Source organism: Symphalangus syndactylus, chromosome 5 (assembly GCF_028878055.3).
Source record: "Symphalangus syndactylus isolate Jambi chromosome 5, NHGRI_mSymSyn1-v2.1_pri, whole genome shotgun sequence".
NCBI lineage: Eukaryota > Metazoa > Chordata > Mammalia > Primates > Hylobatidae > Symphalangus > Symphalangus syndactylus.
Window position 1 is genome coordinate 117170506 of NC_072427.2, and position 20830 is coordinate 117191335.

The window sequence follows — 20830 nt, forward strand, 5'->3', positions numbered from 1 at the left end:
TGGTTGTGTCTCTGCCAGAATTTGGTATCAGGATGATGCTGGCCTCATAAAATGAGTTGGGGGTATTCCCTGTTTTTCTTTTGATTGGAGTAGTTTCAGAAGGAATAGTACCAGCTCCTCCTTGTACCTCTGGTAGAATTCAGCTGTTAATCCATCTGGTCCTGGACTTTTTTTGGTTGGTAGGCTATTATTGCCTCAATTTCAGAGTCTGTTATTGGTCTATTCAGGGATTCAACTTCTTCCTGGTTTAGTCTTGGGAGGGTGTATTTGTCGAGGAATTTATCCATTTCTTCTAGCTTTTCTAGTTTATTTGCGTAGAGGTGTTTATAGTATTCTCTGATGGTAGTTTGTATTTCTGTGGGATGGGTGGTGATATCCCCTTTATCATTTTTTGTTGCATCTATTTGATTCTTCTCTCTTTTCTTCTTTATTAGTCGTCCTCCTTTTCATTTCTTTGGAACAGTTTCAGTTGTACCTCTGGTAGAATTCGGCTATAAATCTATCTGGTCCTGGGCTTCTTTGGGTTGGTAGGCTACTTATTACTGCCTCAATTTCAGAACTCGTTACTATTCTTTAATTCAATTTCTTCCTGGTTCAGTCTTGGGAGGATGTATGTGCCTAGGAATTTATTTATTCCAGTTTTTTTTTTTTTTTAGTATGTGTGCATAGAGGTGCTTATAATATTCTCTGGTGATTGTATTTCTGTATTGTATTTCTGTGGGGTCAGTGGTGATATCCCCGTTTTCATTTCCAATTGTGTCTATTTGATTCTTTTTTATTTATTAGTCTATCTAGCAGTCTCTTTTATTAATTTTTTCAAAATACCAACCTGGATTTATTGATTTTTTTTTTTTGAAGGGTTTTTTGTGTCTCTGTCTCCTTCAGTTCTGCTCTGATTTTGCTTATTTCTTTTCTTCTGCTAGCTTTGGGGTTTGTTTGCCCTTGGTTCTCTAGTTCTTTTAGTTGTGATGTTAGCTTGTTAATTTGAGATCTTTCTAGCTTTTTGTTGTGCATATTTAGTGCTATAAATGTCTCTCTTAACACTGCATTAGCTGTGTCCCAGAGATTCTGGTACATTGTCTCTTTGTTCTCATTAGTTTCAAAGAACTTCTTGATTTCTGTGTTAATTTCATTATTTACCCGGGAGTCATTCAGGAACAGGTTGTCCAATTTTCATGTAGTTGTGTGGTTTTCAGTGAATTTCTTAGTTTTGAGTTCTAATTTGATTGCGCTGTGGTCTGAGAGACTGTTATGATTTCAGTTCTTTTGCATTTGCTAAGGAGTGTTTTACTTCCGATTGTGATCAGTTTTAGAGTAAGTGCCATGTGGCAATGAAAAGAATGTAAATTCTGTTGTTTTTGGGTGGAAAATTCTGTATATATCTATCAGGTCCTCTTGACCCAGAGCTGAGTGCAGGTCCTGAATATCTTTGTTAATTTTCTGTCTCGATAATCTGTCTAATATTGTCAGTGGGGTGTTAAAGTCTCCCAATATTATTTTGTGGGAGTCTGAGTCTCTTTGTAGGTCTCTAAGAACTTGCCGTATGAATCTGGGTGCTCCTGTGTTGGGTGCAAATATATTTAGGATAGTTAGCTATTCTTGTTGAATTGAACTTTTTACCATTATGTAATGCCCTTTTTTGATCTCTGTTTTGTCACAAACTTGTATTGCAACCCCTGCTTTTTTCTGTTTTTCATTTGCTTGATAAATTTTCCTCCCTCCTTTTATTTTGAGCCTATGTGTGTCTTTGCACGTGAGATGCATCTCTTGGAGACAGCATAACGATGAGACTTTACTCTTTATCCAGCTTGCCATTCTGTGTCTTTTAATTGGGGCATTTACTCCATTTACATTTAAGGTTAATATTATTATATGTGAATTTGATCCTGTCATCATGATGTTAGCTGGTTAATTTGCAGGCTTGTTTATGTGGTTGCTTCATAGTGTCATTGGTCGTGTACCTCAGTGTTTTTGTACTGGCTGGTAACAGTTTTTCCTTTCCATATTTAGTGCTTCCTTCAGGAGCTCTTGCAAGGCAGGCTCAGTGGTAACAAATTCCCTCAGGGTTTGCTTATCTGAAAACGATCTTATTCCTCCTTTGCTTATAAAGCTTAGTTTGGTTGGATATGAAATTCTTGGTTGGAAATTTTTTCAAGAATGTTGAACATTGGAGGCCAGGCGCAGTGGCTCACACTTGTAATCCCAGCACTTTGGGAGGCCGAGGCGGGCGGATCACAAGGTCAGGAGATCGAGACCACGGTGAAACCCCGTCTCTACTAAAAATACAAAAAATTAGCCGGGCGTGGTGGCGGGCGCCTGTAGTCCCAGCTACTCGGAGAGGCTGAGGCAGGAGAATGGCGTGAACCCGGGAGGCGGAGCTTGCAGTGAGCCGAGATTGCGCCACTGCACTCCAGCCTGGGCGACACAGCGAGACTCCGTCTCAAAAAAAAAAAAAAAAAGAATGTTGAACATTGGCCCCCATCCCTTGTGGCTTGTAGAGTTTCTGCTGAGAGGTCTGCTGTTAGTCTTATTGGTTTCCCTTTGTAGGTGACCTGGCCTTTCTCTCTGGCAGCCCATAACATTTCTTTTTTCATTTTGACCTCAGAGAATCTGATGATTATGTATCTTGGGGTTGATCTCTTGTCCATTATTTTACTGGGGTTCTCTGGATTTCCTGAATTTGAATGTTGGCCTGTCTTGCTAGGTTGGGGATGTTCTCCAGGATGATACCCTGAAGTATGTTTTCTGATGTGGTTCCATTCTCCCCCTTTTTCAGGGACCCCAATGAGTTGTAGATTTATTCTCTACGTAATTCCATATTCCTTGGAGTTTTAGTTCATTCCTTTTTCTCTATTCTTGTCTGCCTTTCTTATTTCAGAATGATTATCTTCAAGCTCTGAGATTCTTTCCTTTGCTTGGTCTGTTCTGCTGTTGACACTTGTGATTACATCATGAGGTTCTCATGTTGTGTTTTTCAGCTCCATCAGGTCAGCTATATTCCTCTTTAAACTGGTTATTCTGGTTATCAGCACCTATATTGTTTTGTCATGATTCTTAGCTTCTTTGCACTGGGTTACAGCATGCTCCTTTAGCTAAGTGAAATTCATTATTACTGACCCTCTGGCACCTACTTCTGTCAATTCAGCTAATCTCAGCCTCAGCCCAGTTCTTTCTTTTTTTTTTTGAGACAGAGTCTTGCTCTGTCACCCAGACTGGAGTGCAGTGGTTCAATATCAGCTCACTGCAAGCTCCACCTCCCATGTTCACACCATTCTCCCACCTCAGCCTCCCAAGTAGCTAGGGGACTACAGGTGCTCACCACCATGCCGGATAATTTTTTAAAATATATTTTTAGTAGAGATGGGGTTTCACCATGTTAGCCAGGATGGTCTCAATCTCCTGACCTCATGATCCACCCACCTTGGCCTCCCAAAGTGCTGGGATTACAGGCGTGAGCCACTGTGCCTGGCTGCCTTAGCCCAGTTCAGTGCCCTTGCTGGAGAAGTGTTGTGATTATTAGGAGGAGAAGAGGCATTCTGTTTTTTTGAGTTTTAAGCATTTTTGTGTTGATTCTTTCTCATCTTTTTGGGCTTATCTACCTTTGATCTTTGAGGTTGCTGACCTTTGGATGGGGTTTTTGTGGGGTCTTTTTTGTTGATATTGTTGTTGACATTGCTTCTGTTTGTTTGTTTTTCTTTTAACATTCAGGCCACTCTTCTGTAAGGCTGCTGCAGTTTGCTGGGGGTCTGCTCCTGACCCTAGTTGCCTCAGTTTTTCCTGTACCTGGAGATATTACCAGTGAAGGCTGCATAACAGCCTGCTCCTTCCTCTGGGAGCTCCATCCCAGGGCGGTCCTGACCTATTGCTGGCTTGAGTGCTCCTATAGGAGGTATCTGGAGACCCCTGTTCAGATGTTTCACCACTGTCTAGAGGCTGGGCGCGTTGGCTCACACCTGTAATCCCAGCACTTTGGGAGGCTGAGGTGGGTGGATCACTTGAGGTCAGGAGCTTGAGACCAGCCTGGCCAACATGGCGAAACCCCATCTGTACTAAAAATACAAAAAAAGTTAGTGGTGGTGGCAAGTGGTGGTGGTGGCAAGTGCCTGTAATTCCAGCCAATCAAGAGGCTGAGGCAGGAGGATTGATTGAGCCCAGGAGGCAGAGGTTGCAATGAGCCAAGGCTACGCCACTGCACTCCAGCCTGGCAACAGAGCAAAACTCCTTCTTAAAAAAAAAAAAAAAAAAAAAAAAAAGGAAGCAGTCTGGCTGCTTTTTGATAGAGCAGTTGTACTGCACTGGGGGGAATCCTTCTTTGTCCAGACTGCCTAGACTTTTCAGAGCCAGCAGGCAGGAAAGACTGAGTCGACTGAACTGCAGAGACAGCGGCTGCCCCTTTCCCCAGGGGCTCCATCCTGGGGAGAGATCAGAGTTCTGCTTGTATAACCCTGCCTGGAAATTCCCACAGGGAGGCCCTGCTCTGTGAGAAGTGATAGATCAGGATCCCACTTAAGGAAGTAGTCTGGCCATGATCTGGCACAGCAGCTGGGCTGCATTGTAAAAGACTCCCCTTTGTCCAGACTGCCTGGACTCCCCAGAGCCAGCAGGCTAGAACAGCTGAGTCAACTGCAGAGATGGCGGCCACCCCTCCCCCAGGAACTTGCTCTGTCTCAGCCAGTCTCCAGTCTGTTGATGCTGGCTGGCTGGAATTCCAAGTCAGTGGATCTTAACTTGGGAGGTGCCATGGAAGTGGGGCCCACAGAACAATGCTGCTTGGCTCCCTGGATTCAGCCCCCTTCCTAGGGAATGTATGGGTGGATCTCTTGCCTTGCAGGATTCTTTTTCATCTTTGCAGGGATTTCTAGGGCCGAAGTGTGTAAACTCCTGGGTCTGTGTGTGTGCCTGAGTGGCTGCTCTGCTGAGACTCTGCATACACAGCTCTGTATATCGGACCCAAGACCCTGGTGGCATGGGCTCACGAGGGGATCCCCTGATCCATGGGTTGCAAAGATCGTGGGAGAAGCGTGGTTTCCTGGATGGAGTCACACAATCACTCACTGCTTCCCTTGGCTGGAGGTGGGGCTTTTTTTTGGCTCTGTGCCACTCCTGGGTAGGCGATTGCCCTACCCCATTTTTCTTCATTCTTTGTGGGTCAGGTTGTTCACTTGGTCAGTCCCAGTGTGAGAACCTGGATATTTCAGTTGAAGGTGCTTAATTCACACACCATTTTCATTCTTCTCCCTGAGAGCCATGGACCACAGCTCCCCCTACCTTTTTTTTTTTTTTTTTTTTTTTTGAGACAGAGTCTCGCTCTGTTGCCCAGGCTGGAGTGCAGTGGCATGATCTCAGCTCACTGGAACCTCTGCGTCCCAGACTGAAGCAGTTGTCCCTGCCTTAGCCTCCCAAGTAGCTGGGATTACAGGTGCCTGCCATTATACCTGGCTAATTTTTGTATTTTTAGTAGAGACAGGGTTTCGCCATGTTTGCCAGGCTGGTCTTGAACTCCTGACCTCAAGTGATCTGCCCGCCTCGGCCTCCCAAAGTGTTAGGATTACCGGTGTGAGCCACTGTGCCTGGCCCACAGCTGCTTCTAATCAGCCATCTTGACCCCTCCTTGGTATTAGATTTTTGTCAAATGCTTTTATGCATCTATTGAAATGATCATGTATATTTCTCTTTATTCTATTAATATGGCATATTAAATTGATTTATTTTAATTTGCTGAATCAACCTTCCATTTCTGGGAAAAATCCCACTTTATCATGATGTATTATCCTTTGAATATTCTGCTGCATTTGTTTTGCTAGTATTTTGTTGAGAATTTTTGCATCTGTGTTCTTTTTTTTATATGGGGTCTTGCTCTGTTGCCCAGGCTGGAGTACAGTGGCATCTTGACGGCTCACTGCAGCCTCCAACTCCTGAGCTCAAGAGATCCTCCCACCTCAGCCTCCTGAGTAGCTGGAACCACAGGCGTGTGCCACCATACCTGGCTAATTTTTTTTTTAATTTTAATTTTAATGTAGAGGTGGGATCTCACTGTGTTTTCCAGGCTGGTCTCAAACTCTTGGGCTGGAGCAATCCCCCGCCTCAGCCTCTTAAAGTGTTGAGATTATAGACATGAGCCACCACACTCGGCCACATCTGTATTCTTAAGAGGTGTTGGTCTGTAGTTTTTTGGTTTTTTCCCCTTGTGATGTCATTGTCTGGCTTTGGTATCAAGGTAATATTGGCCCAATAGAATGAGTTAGGAAGTGTTCCCTCTGCTTCTATTTAAGTGGACATTGTTTTAAGTGGCAAACCAAGTATGTGGTAATTTGTTATACAACAACAGAAAATTAATAAAACTGCTAAAGAAAATCAACCAGAAATTAGGTGCCTTTGAATGGAAGAACAGACCATCACTTATGGAGCAGCCTTGCAAAAAACAGAAATCTGAATCTGATCAAGCCTATAGTCTAGACCAGGGATCCCCAACCCCTGGGCCACGGAATGGTACTAGTCCATGCCCTGTTAGGAGCCAGGCCACACAGCAGGAGGTGAGTGGCGAGTGAGCAAGCATTACTGCCTGAGCTCCGCCTCCTGACAGATCAGCAGCAGCAGCATTAGATTCTCATAGGAGGGTGAACCCTATTGTGAACTGTGCATGCGAGGGATCTAGGTTGTGCATTTCTTATGGGAATCTAATGCTTGATGATCTGAGGTGGAACAGTTTCATTCCACAACCATCGCCACCTCCCTTCCCCCACCACTGGTCCCTGATGTCAGAAAGGTTGGGGATCACTGGTCTAGACCCAATATCAATTTATAGGAAATAAGGAACATGTTAAACTATGTCAATCAGCAAATATAATCAGCAAAATCAAGATATATCAAGCATTCCAGGCTAGAAAATACAAATCACACCTGCAATTTAATGTAATATAATTTGTAATATAATTTTATGAAAGGAATTAAACAGGTGTTGAAAAACCAAAAAAGCAAAAAGTGAGGTAGCATGGACAGTAACTGCAGGAAGGAACTTCCACATCTGGGACTTAGTGAACAAAGAAAAGAAGTTGGGGTTATGAGAACCTAGAGGATTGGAAGAGAAACGCCATAGAGCTTGGACTCAGACTTGGAGATTGAGGTGCTGCCCAGCTGGTATTAATACCTCTGAGAAAACATGTTGAAGCTGTTTTGGGGAGTGGGATGGACTACCAGTGCCAGAGAGAAGGCCTGTTGGGATGATAGAGATAAGAAGAGTAAGCAGACAGGAGGAGCAGAAATTCCCTATCACCTCCCCTGGCCTTCAAGTATCCCTCTAGAGCTCCCATTGGAAGACCCTAGCAAAAGAAAAATGTAGTTTGCGAAGTCCCAGTCCCAGTGTCACTAAGAGGGGTTGGAGCTAAAAGATGGTAGCTTAATAATTGGAACAGTAATCAACCTGGTTCTTTCAGTTAACGCATTGCAAGGAAAAAACAAGATGGAAGGAAGTATATCAATTAAAAGACATGTCAAACCAGTTGTAATCTATGGAACATACTTGGATCCCAATCTAAACAAACCACACAGATATTATGAGAAAATTGGATTGGGTATGAAATTATATGAAGGATTATTGTTAACTTCTGTAGTGGCTAGAATGGCATTGTATTTTTTTTAAGTTCCTAGTTTTTAGAAATACATTCTGAAATATTTACCAATAAAATGGTGTCTGAAATTTTCTTCAAAGTAGTACTGGATGGAGAGAGGTGAAGGTGGTGTTGAAAACACAAGATGGGACATGATGGTTATTAGGGCTGGGTGATAGGCATATGGGGTTAATTTTATTCTTCTCCTTATGTTGTATATGTTCAGAATTCTCCATAATAAAATGTTTCTTAAAGCTGGAAAAATTCCTTTAATAAACTCTTTTTAACCTCTTAGATTGATAGTCAAGCGTTTGCTTTCCTTGATCATATACTGTTGAGAAAGCCATATTTGGAAACATTGTTGCATTTTTAACAATATCTTTAAGAATTAAAAGGCACACACCTTTGATGCCATAATTCTAGTTCCAGGAACTACTTGTAAATCTCTCTAAAGGCATTTATACATGGATTTTTATTGCAGCAACAGCAGAGGCTTGGAAACAACTTAAACATTCATCAGTATGGAGGGGACTAGTTTAATGAATCATGGTGTAGTCACACTGTAGAATACTACTCAGCTGTTAGAGAATAAAGAAGTTCTAAATAGAGGAATATGGAATGATCTCCAAGTAAGAAAGCAAGGTACACTGTGTGTACTGTGTGTACCTTGTCTCATTTGTATCTTTCCTGCCAAAAAAAAAATAATAATATGCTTTAATATATCTAGATTATCTTTGGAAAGGCAGACCAGAAACTAGTAATAGTGGTGGCCTCTGAGACAGGGAACCAGTTACTAAAGGTTTTAGAGTGAGAGAGAGAGACTTGCGTTTTCGCTGAAAAAATAATAAATATGGGAGCAGGGATGAATGGCTATTTCTGGCTGAAACTATGGGAAAGACTTTTTTGAAAAATAATGATTATAAAGGTATTGCTCTTGTCTAACAAAAATAGAAAACATTAACAAGTAAATATAATAGATATTACTATGCGATATAAAATAACTTCCCTTACAAGTGGGAAATATTATCTGATTTTTTTTTTTAGGTGGTGATAGTGGACTGGATGGGTTAGGAGGACCAGGTGTACAACTAGGAAGCCCAGATAAGAAAAAACGCAAGGCAAATACACAGGTAAACTGACGTTTTCTTTAATAACAGTTTTTCTTTGCTAGTATGATCAGACTGATGAGGTAAATTTAAACTTGGTCATAAGTTTTGTTTTCTATTCAAGTGATTGTACTTTCAATCATTCATTGTACTTTCAATCAATCATTCAAGTGATGGTACTTTCTTTTTTTTTTAGGTGGATTCTTGCTTTGTTGCCAGGCTGGAGTGCAGTGGGGTGATCTCGGCTCACTGCAACCTCCACCTCCCAGGTTGAAGCGATTCTCCTGCCTCAGCCTCCCAAGTAGCTGGGATTACAGGCACGTGCCACCACGCCCAGCTAATTTTTGTATTTTTAGTAGAGACGGGCTTTCACCATGTTGGTCAGGATGGTCTCAATCTCTTGACCTCGTGATCCGCCCGCCTCGGCCTCCCAAAGTGCTAGGATTACAGGTGTGAGCCACCACGCCTGATTGTATTTTTTTTTGTTTAAGTCTGTAACTATTGGCTATTGTCGGACTAAGGCATAGAGTAGATACTGCAAAAAGGAAATGTGGGCAAATTAAAATGCTTGTTCTTAGGCTGGGCGTGGTGGCTCACGCCTCTAATCCCAGCCCATTGGGAGGCCAAGGTGGGTGGATTACTTGAGGCCAGGAGTTTGAGACCAGACTGGCCAACACGGGGAAAGCCCCTCTCTACTAAAAATATAAAAATTAGCCGGGTGTGGTGGCACACTCCTATAATCCCAGCTATTCGGGAGGCTGAGGCATGAGAATTGCTTGAACCTGGAAGGTAGAGGTTGTAATGAGCTGAGATCACGCCACTACACTCCAGCCTTGGTGACAGCACGAACTCTGTCTCAAAAAAGAATTAAAGTTAAAATGCTTGTTCTTAAATCTAATTTAAAGGTTTTTAAAGGGCATGAATGCCTGCAGTTCTATTAAAAGATTTAAAAATATATAGTAACAATTTTAACCTGAAATAATTGTTCAACTATAATAGTGGATTTAGTATTATGTGCATATCATGAAGCAATCATGATGGAGGCCTTTTTTTGTTATAACTTGTGGTTATAACAAGCAGTTATACATACAGGCACTCATTGTTTTATTCTTTATAAATTTGAAGCACTCTTTTTGTGATAAAGGCTACTAGTAAGTATGTGTGTACAGATTACTGATCTTTTTATCATTTTGACCACCATCTGTTAAACTTACAGTGTCACTAAAACTGGCAGTTTATTTTTTTAGTCTGAGGCCCCGAACTTAATGTTTTGGGAATACTTTAATTGTATCTCCCTGAAGTTAAGCTAGGGGAAAAACTTAGATTCTGATTGTTGTTATTTAACTTTATGACTGTTTGTTGTATGAAAGGTATTTTAGGTTAGACTGCTTTAGTATTTAAGTGAAAGATTCTAGAGTTATAGGTAAGCATATTAAATGAAAATTAGGATAATGAAGCTTCTTTTGAAAGTTAAATACTTTGGGGGTTTGAAGTTACAATGGATTTGAGCTCAGAAAATCATACCTTATTTTCTTTTGTAAATGAAATAAACCTAAATATTTTTATCAGCAAGTGTAATTAAATATAAACATTAGTCGAAATTGAAAGGTCAAGTGAAGATAATAAATGTTTGTAACACTGCAAGAGAAATTTAACTAATACTAGGTTCACAGGTATTAAGGTAACAGGACAATTTTAATAATGTATTTGATCAAAAACATGTATTTTACTTCACATTCTCATTTCAGGGACCTTCTTTTCCTCCATTGTCTGAGTATGCTCCACCACCGAATCCAAACTCTGACCATCTAGTGGCTGCTAATCCATTTGATGACAACTATAATACTATTTCCTATAAACCACTACCTTCGTCAAATCCATATCTTGGCCCTGGTTATCCTGGCTTTGGAGGCTATAGTACATTCAGAATGCCACCTCACGTTCCCCCAAGAATGTCTTCCCCATACTGTGGTCCTTACTCACTCAGGAGCCAGCCACACCCATTTCCTCAGAATCCTCTGGGCATGGGTTTTAATCGACCTCATGCTTTTAACTTTGGGCCACATGATAATTCAAGTTTCGGTAATCCATCTTATAATAATGCACTAAGTCAGAATGTCAACATGCCTAATCAACATTTTAGACAAAATCCTGCTGAAAATTTCAGTCAAATTCCTCCACAGAATGCGAGCCAAGTTTCTAACCCCGATTTGGCATCTAATTTTGTTCCTGGAAATAATTCAAATTTTACTTCTCCATTAGAATCTAATCATTCTTTTATTCCTCCCCCAAACACTTTTGGTCAAGCAAAAGCACCACCCCCAAAACAAGACTTTACTCAAGGAGCAACCAAAAACACTAATCAAAATTCCTCTGCTCATCCACCTCACTTGAATATGGATGACACAGTGAATCAGAGTAATATTGAATTAAAAAATGTTAATCGAAACAATGCAGTAAATCAGGAGAACAGCCGTTCAAGTAGCACTGAAGCCACAAACAATAACCATGCAAATGGGACGCAGAATAAGCCACGACAACCAAGAGGTGCAGCAGATGCCTGCACCACTGAAAAAAGCAATAAATCTTCTCTTCACCCAAACCGTCATGGCCATTCATCTTCTGACCCAGTGTATCCTTGTGGAATTTGTACAAACGAGGTGAACGATGATCAGGATGCCATCTTATGTGAGGCCTCTTGTCAGAAATGGTTTCATCGGATCTGTACTGGAATGACTGAAACAGCTTATGGCCTCTTAACTGCAGAAGCATCTGCAGTATGGGGCTGTGATACCTGTATGGCTGACAAAGATGTCCAGTTAATGCGTACTAGAGAAACTTTTGGTCCATCTGCAGTGGGCAGTGATGCTTAATCAAAGGCATTAACTAAAGTGGATTTATTTTCCTGTGCATTGCGGAAGTTCACTGACACAGGATTTTAATGTTTTACATTATTTTTTTAAATGCATACACAAAAACATTTACTTAGTTTTTATTAATAATTCACTTCATCACTAGAGCAAATTTTTTGTTGTCTTTGCTTGCTGTCTTAAATGAGAATAATGTATATGGGGGTGCTTTAGAAACATTTATAAATAAATGTTAGTTGTTATTTATCACAAACATAAAAGCCTCTTGAAACTTCAAAATAATATATGACAAATGTAGGCAAGTTTTAACTTTTAAAAGTTAGAATCATTGAAAAACGTGTATTTCAGTGCTGAACTTTGGTTGTACCATATTAAAGATTTAGTTCAAAAAGTTTATCAAGGATCCACTTAACACGTCTTCACAACATAATATATGTAACTGTAACATGGGGGAAAGCATACATTTTTATGGATTAAAAAAAATAATAGTATGACACCAGATTCCTCCTCCACTAGGGTCTTTGGAATTAATGAATTTCATATTTTCAAGTGAGTTTTCAGGATATCTGTTTGTACAGATACAAGACAGATCTTAGCATATAGTAAATTCTCAGTAAGTATTGTTGATTAACTTGTGGATGGTACCACATGGAACTGCTAATATTAGATCAGTTGAAAATTGACTGCAATTAGTAAAGTTGGCATAACGTTATGTTCCCAGTTGTGCTATTTAGAATTATGATAGTATTATGCTCCTACTTTTCTTTGATATCGAGTTGTTTTGTTATTGTTTATTGTTTTCCAGAGAAATACTATAGTATCCACAGAAGAATTGTGAATACTTTTTGTATAATTTTGAACTGGGACATATTGCAAATGAGGAAGGTAGAAACATCCATTTGGCCTTAGAGGGCTCTGCTAGTAAAAGAACTACTCAGTGGTGGTTTGAAAAATCTTGTTCTGGGGATCTGAATTTCAAAAATGAACCCTAGGGGAGATCAAAATCCATTTTAAACAAAGATCAGTTAAGAGCCAAAGTGAAATCTAACTTGCAAACAACAATTTGAAGCCTTGCAGCAGACTTAAGGAGTTTCCGCTCTGACTGGGGAAAAGTATAAAAATGGACCTGAGAGTACCCTCTTGAGGGATGATCAAGAATGGAGACAGTTGGAGGTGTGCTCATTAAGATTCAAAACAGCAGAAATCCATTTTTGGAGCAGATTATAACCTGTGGCCAAAAAAAAAAAAAAAATGTGTACTGTTTGACAACTAATGGCAATTTATACAATCGTTGGAGGCTGGTAAAGCTCCCTAATATGTTGCCACCATTATCATTGCAACCAAAAAAATTCTGAAGATTGTGTGGTGATCTACGAAGGAGATAAATAATTACTGTTATTTGAACCCAAGTGAAACAATGATGGCAGCAGCATATCGTCAAGAAATTTAAATTATGCATGAAAATGTGATTTAAAAACAATGTCCTTTGGGTAACATACAAGAACCTACACTTTTACAGACAGGGACTCGACCTCACATGTCACAAGCTACTAAAGCAAAGTTAAGTGACTTGGGCTATGAAATTTTGTCATGTCCATTTTAGACACTGGACCTTTATTCCATGGACTACTGTCTATCATTTGGAGCTTTTTCTAAGAAACAGTGCATTCCCCAGTTGAGATGAAGTAACTGGAAGATGTGAACAATTTATACAGCCTAACAAATGATGAATTTTATAAAAGTTAGACCTGTAATATTCTGTTGGAAGAAAACTATTCATGCTCCTGATGCATATTTTGATTGAATAAAACTTATTTTTTTAAATACAGTGTTTTAATTTTGACCTATAAAAACAGCAATTTCATATGGTACAAGGTCATATAAGGTTTTCTCCATTTATCCTTGACTAGAAGTGAGTACAAAATATTTTCAGTAGTTGTAAAATATTTATCTTTACAATTTTAGGAAACAAAATGATATAAACTATACTTCTAGGTACTCCTTTGTGTGAAAACTTTACCAGTTGAAGCAGGTTAAAATGCAGTATTTTGGGCTGACAGACATTTGATGGTGTTCAGTAGTGTACTTGAATATCTCATTTTACTTGGAGTTTTTGTTATACATATTTCTCTAAATGTTTAAGGACCTAGTTATGTTGCTCCTGAAAGTTTAATGAGTGCTGATTTTTAATAAATGATGGACTGTATGCTGTATGCCTAGTTGTAGCATCAGATCATGATTTATTATTACCCTGAACAGAGCTAGATGATAGATATTTTGAGTAGAACTTTCCAGTGTTCTCAGGAGTTAACACTTTACATGGTAGTACTTGAGTTGTGATCATTACTAAAATCAATTATGCAGTTTCTTAAACCCTTTCTCTCTTTAAGTTTCAGTAGTTAGCTGTTTTTGTGATAATGAAATAACCTCACCCAAGCTACTCTAAAGGTATGTGTTATGCAATATAATTCGTTTTCTATTTCCGCATAGTTGTTTTTAAAAACCTACAAACAGGTGAATTTTTATTCAGGTGTTTAGGTCTTCAAAGCACCTTACTTAAATAAGAATCTGTAAATATTCAAAAGAAAAACTCATGGTTCGTTCTGATGGTGAATCATCAAACTATAATCATAGCTGATGAATAGTGTTCGTGTGTTTGAATTAATTTTCTTACTAGTTCTACAGTTGTCTCTACATAATGCTAAGTCAGAAGTTATATAGATGCTTTTGGATGGAAAAAATGATGAACTGTAAGAATAGCCAGATGATAATTTGTCTGAAGAAGGCTATTATACAAACTGAAATGGCTTCTTAGGATAAATGATAAGCTGCCTTCAACTTTAAAAATATGCAGTGATGGAAAAAAACACAGGTGGAATTGTACCTTTTTTGGTATAATCCCTTTCCTTCACTGAAAGTCCTCATCTTACACACACACACACACACACACACACACACCCAGTTTCTCCAACATCCTTGAGTTTTGCTTAAATTCAACCTGGCTAACTATGAGCATCTAGGTTTACTCACCAAAGCTAGGTTATTAACAGAAAGGTGGGTTTTTTTTTGTTTTGTTTTGTTTTGTTTTTGTTTTTTGCCAGTCTTGCTCTGTCGCCCAGGCTGGAGTGCAGTGATGAGATCTAGGCTCACTGCAACGTCTGCCTCCCTGGTTCAAGTGATTCTCCCGCCTCAGCCTCCTGAGTAGCTGGGATTACAGTTGCCCACCATCACACTCGGCTAATTTTTGTATTTTTAGTAGAGACGGGTTCACCATGTTGGCCAGACTGGTGTCAAACTCCTGACCTCAAGTGATCTGCCCGCCTCAGCCTCCCAAAGTGCCGGGATTACAGGCGTAAGCCACCACGCCCTGCCAGACAGATTTTAAAAAGCATCAGTTCCTTTCTCAGAACTTGATTTGCTCATGCACTAGAGAATTTCTGGTCCACATGCTTCTAGGTGTTACTCGACTCACTAATACTGATACAGCTTAGCTTGTGAAAGATAAATTGTTCTTCAGACAGAGTGCTTAGAATTAGATTTGTGATCAGTGTTTTCCTTTTGTGTGAAATACTTTAGAGTACTGCTATTATTGTTATTCAAATTAGAAGGTTATATACATAAAACTGAAGATTTTCTTGTACTAGTGCTTATTCTTCATAAACACAGTGTAAAGAAATCTAGTTTTTTGGTGGTTTGTTTTAGACTCCCAACTCTGCCTAGTGGCAGAAAAACCTCTTAATAGTATGGGTCATCATAAAATCTGCCAACTTTAATCCAAATAAGTATCAAGAGTCTTCATTCAATATTCTTTCAAACTTGTTTGTCTTGAAAAAATTAGAGTTTTAGCACTTATTGTTCAATGTACTATAGTAATTGTATTTAATAGTAAGAAAATATATAAGCAATGATTTTTTAAAAGGGAGTTCTCAAGAGTTTTGGATTTCTTTCTGCCGTGTATAGAGGTTTCTTATGCATGGACATTTGTGCTGTTTTATATTTTTTTCAATTAAAGAAAACTGTAAAAGCATCCAGGCTCCCAAAGTTCATTTGTAAATAGTGGCTTGGAACTCGACACAATAGGGAAGCTCCTAAAGGTTCATTTAGACCATAATCTAGTTAATAGTATCATGCTGAGCTGTCAGTTTTCTTTAGAAAACCAATCAATCAATGTAGGAGGGAGAAAGAAGCAGAGGTCTTGTCTTTTTCCTGATGTGATTAGGAGGTTAAGTTCTTTGGTGTGGGTTTCTTTGCATTTGCCCCCTTACCATGCTAAACTCTGGTGAAATGTATAAGCAGCCTTGGCTTTTCCTCTCCTGGATGCTCTGTGCTTCAACATTTTATGTCTTTCCTCCCATCAGAAATCCTGTGTCTTTGTGTGGCAGTAGTTGGCTAGACTTTAAGAGAAAAGCATTTTCTACTAAGGTATGAATGAAGATAGTGGGAAAAGTGCCATTAAATTTCTTTTTTAAAAAAGGATGTTTATTAAGAATGAATCTTTAATATCTAACATTTCGGACAATATGACCGCATTTCAGATACCATGGGAAGCAGTACGTTTAGTGAATTAGCTGGTACTGTCTGAGGGTACTTCCAGTTTCCTTTAGGTTGTTGTGACTTTTCACAGCTTCCTCTCCTCTAATTCTGAACTTAGAGATTTTCTTCTCATTTCTAATTTTTAGTAACTTATTGTTCTATCCAGTAGAGCATTATAAAAGTCACATCTGCATCTTCCAACTTGTGGTACAGTGATGGGAATTTGGAAGCACCCCTGGAGCAAAGAGGCTAGGGATAGCATTAACATCTCCCAAGACAAGTGGTATAGGGGAAATGAAGGAAAGACTGTGGCCATGTATATGCCAGGCGTTAATACATCAGAGGCTGCCTGTATTTAATTTAAAACTTTTGATGAAACTCAGTGGATAAGCATCTTTGTCATATTTTGTCAATAATACATTACTTGCAACTATATTAAAACTTATTCTAAATACCTGTACCTTTCTTGTTCTGTAGATGTGTAGATGATGTTGCTTGTTTGTCAAAATATTATCTTTTATAAAAGAAAGTCCTGCTTCTTATCATGATGTATGTGACTTAAATGATTGTTTCATATTAAAACTCTTTCTTCCTTATGTACTGTTTACATATACCTCTTTTTGGGATATTAGTTCAGTACTTTTATACAAATCTGAGTGTGTTCCACATTGGTGACATGTATTTTTGCAGTAACTTTTTGTTTTGTTCTTAGAGCATGTCTAAAGTAACACATGCACTAGTGCTGTGGTCTGTGGCAAAATTACTGTAATTCAAATTGGAAAAAAAAATGTTTCCAGACTTTGTCCAACATTTATTCCTATGGCAAAGGAAATTACTATGTAATACTAATTATTTCTTATGCTGGTATGTTTTAAGCTACTCTATGAAGTATGTGAAACATCAATATTTATGGATTAATAGATGGTCTGATGTCTTTCAAATGGGAGAGGAGTAAACTTTAGTGTTACCAACTCATGACACTTGTAATACAATAAATCTTAAAATTTTTATTTTCCACTTACAGGTATAATTTACTAAATAATTACTTTAAATGGCAGTGTATTAGGATTTTTTAGCCCATACTACTAAAATTATATAGTAACTTTGAACTTACGCTGATATTTCCCAACCAAAAAAGACATCATTCACTTCATCATAACCAAAATAAGTAGTACTGTACTATTTATCTTCATTTATTTAGACATGATTAAGATACCATAAGACTCCTCTAATTTACCTGGAATTTTTAACCATTGATTCAAGGACTTGAATGCTGTTTGCTTTGTACTACCTGATGAAAGGATTTGGTAATAAAGGTTATAATCAAGATTTTAAAGAAAAATGTTTCATCTTGAAGGCAAACTTTTAAGCTTTTTATTTAGAGGTGTTTACTTAAGAATAGTAATTTAAAAGCATTCTTATTTTGTCATTAAGACAAGTACCCAAAAGAATTGTAATAAGTAATACATGGCCAGTGCAAATTTGTATATTTGAAATTACACACTTGAAAGAAGAAGTGAATGCCTGTGAGTGCTTAAACTGCATATCTTTTTAAAAATTCAAATTTTAGACATATCAGTTTAAATTATCCTGAATAAGGTTTTACTATGTCAGTGATGTATATTACAAAATGTCTACCTATGTTATGTTAATAATATCTCTATACTGCATCATATTCGGCGTGGTTATGGTATATTTTGTACTTTTGATTGTGGACTATTGATAGGATTGATATAGCAATAAATCTGATTCAGTCTTAATATTTTTTAAAATGCTAGATACCATACTGTATCATAATCCTATTATATTTGACTTGAATGCCCAAAATTTTCATAGTTCTATATTTTATGTTAAAAATTTAGTATTACATGTTAGGGATTTATTTTTGTCTGCTATTTTCACATACATTCTTTTAGAACTGAGTCTGTTTCTATTTAGATCATAGAAGTCTAAAGAAGTATTATTAATTCATGAACTGCTTTGTGGAAAAATTTAAATAAAGTATAAAATGACTAGATTACCCCAAATTGTTTATTTTTTTTTTTGGTTAATGACCAGGTTACAATTTTCAGACAAATAAAATTGGCTTGATAACTGATTGAATATAGTAGATAATGGAAAGTTTGACTCTTTAAGGGCTTCCAAGTGTTAAACAAATACATTCTCAATTCTGAATTACTTCATAGTAACTACTTAAATAATGGTAAGCCAATTCTCCTTTTTCTTTTTGAGATATTTAACACAATTTGCGTCTTCTGATCCCATTCCCTTCTTCCCCAGAAACCATGCTAGAATTTAAAATTGGAAGAGTTTAATTTGTCATCTACATTGTAGTTTTTTTATTCTATAGATAAGTAATAAGACAAGTAAACGTTCTGCTTTCAAGACAGTCTGTGTCATTTTGGCCATTCTTTTCAGGGATAATGCTTAATGTCCTTTGTGCATTGTATAAGGAATGTTGTTTATCAGTATATAGACCTACCATTAGTAGCAATGATGTATGGCAGGCTTTCTTGAATAATATGTATTGTAAGTTTGTTTCCTATAGTGTTACTATGCTTCAGATTCTTTTAAATAAAGCTAGTTTTTAAAGAGAAAAATAACTTTTTAAAGCGTTTGACTTTCATCAGGACAAGTAGGTGTGAGAATCTTGACTTTGGGTGGGAGATGTCCAGTATAACATCAAGCAGGTAATAGCCTACAATTTATCAGTGTAATTTTATACTGAGGAGAGAACCAGTATTTTTAGTCAGGCCTTGCTGTATGCATATTTTTTCTGTGAAGTCTATTCAGAAAACTGAATCCTGGATTTCCTTAAGAAATTGTGAGCATGACATATCTACTTTGATTTTAACAGTTTGGGACTTCAGTTCTGTTAGTAAAAATTATTTGGAGAAGAGTTTTACAACTTCAGCAGCTTAATGACCCCTGGGGCAGAGACACCACTGTAGCAAATATTAAGAACAAACTTGTGGCTGGGCGCGGTGGCTCACACCTGTAATTCCAGCTACTCGGGAGGCTGCGGCACAAGAATCACTTGAATCCAGGAGGCAGAGGTTGCAGTGACAGTGAGCTGAGATTGTGCCACTGCACTCCAGCCTGGGCGACAGAGTGAGACTCGCGAGACTCTGTCTCAAAAAAAAAAAAAAAAAAAAAAAAAACCAACTTTCTTGAATGATAAGACCTCTAAAGTTTGCTTGAAACAATCATCAGTTGCCTTGAGTCTGTTACATAAAAAGAGGCTGAATAAAATAATGTGTCAACTGATGAAAGCTTGACATTATAGGTAAGAAGTGATAAGATGAAATTATCTCAGGATAAAATTTGAATGCATGACATTTCAAATTTAATAGGAAAAAATAAAAATATGTGTATCTTGCTGAAGGACAGAGAAGAAAGATATATATAGAGAGAATTATTATCAAATAACATTAATTGATGCTCTAAGTTACTCCCTCTGTTTTAAACATATAGCAGTGATAAATATGAAAAGATAAAATTGAACTCAAAACCATGCTAAATCCAAGGACAAGTAATATTGTACAGAAAGAAAGCATGAGCCATAGTGAAGCAGTAGCCTGCCTGACTCTGAGTTCACAAGCAGAAACTTGCAGTCAGAAATTCTAATCTGACAAGGTAATGAGGTCTAAACATCTTAAAACATGAGACGCAGTAACAGTGCTAAAAGGGAAATATATAGCTTTAGATTATTTTTAAGCCCAAAGTATGATGAGCTAAGTATTGATCTCAAGAATAAGAAAACAACAACAACAACAAAAAACTTGAAAGTAGAAGGAAGGAAATAATAAGAAATAAAATAGGAAAACACTAGAAGGAATAATAAGACCATAAATAGGTTATTTAAACAATAAAGATGAGGCCCAGAGCGGTGGCTCATGTCTGTAATTCCACACTTTGGGAGGCCAAGGTGGGAGGATCACTTAAGCCCAGGAGTTCAAGATCAACCTGGGCAACATAGGGAGACTCTGTCTACACAAAAATTTTTTTAATTAGCTAAGTGTGGTGGTGCACCCCTGTGGTCTCAGCTGCTCAGGAGGCTGAGGTGGGAGTATTGCTTGAGCCCAGGAGTTGAGGCTGCAGTGGGCCTTGATCATGCCGCTGCACTTCAGTCTGAGCAAGAGAAAAAGACCTTGTCTAAAAAAAAACAACTGAGCCTCTGACAAGGCTGAATTTTTTTTTTTTTTTTTTTTTTTTTTTTGAGATGGAAACTTGCTCTGTCACCCAGGCTAGAGTGCAGTGGCATGATCTTGGCTCACTGCAACCTCCACCTCCCAGGGTCAAGCAATTCTCGTGCCTCAGCCTCCTGAGTAGCCGGGATTACAGGCGCATGCCACCATACCTGGCTAATTTTTGTATTTTTTTTTTTTTTTTTTTTTGAGACGGAGTCTCGCTCTGTCGCCCAGGCTGGAGTGCAGTGGCGCAATCTCGGCTCACTGCAAGCTCCGCCTCCCGGGTTCACGCCATTCTCCTGTCTCAGCCTCTCCGAGTAGCTGGGACTACAGGCGCCCGCCACCACGCCCGGCTAATTTTTTTGTATTTTCAGTAGAGACGGGGTTTCACCGTGGTCTCGATCTCCTGACCTCGTGATCCGCCCGCCTCGGCCTCCCAAAGTGCTGGGATTACAAGCGTGAGCCACCGCGCCCGGCCAATTTTTGTATTTTTAGTAAAGACGGGGTTTCACCATGTTGGCTAG

At 38.6% G+C, this 20830-nt stretch overlaps 1 protein-coding gene across 2 annotated transcripts in view; it reads left to right on the forward strand.

Annotated features, from left to right (window-relative positions):
- Nucleotides 1–19149, forward strand: part of PYGO1 (pygopus family PHD finger 1) — a 51258-nt gene extending 32109 nt beyond the window's left edge. For both annotated transcript variants that reach the window (XM_055279224.2, XM_055279223.2), the window contains exons 2-3: nucleotides 8652–8737; nucleotides 10462–19149. In XM_055279224.2, the coding sequence (XP_055135199.1) occupies nucleotides 8652–8737; nucleotides 10462–11586 (1211 nt within the window). In that variant the 3' untranslated portion in view covers nucleotides 11587–19149. The remainder of the gene's footprint in view (nucleotides 1–8651; nucleotides 8738–10461) is intronic.
- The last annotated feature ends 1681 nt before the right edge of the window (nucleotides 19150–20830 follow it).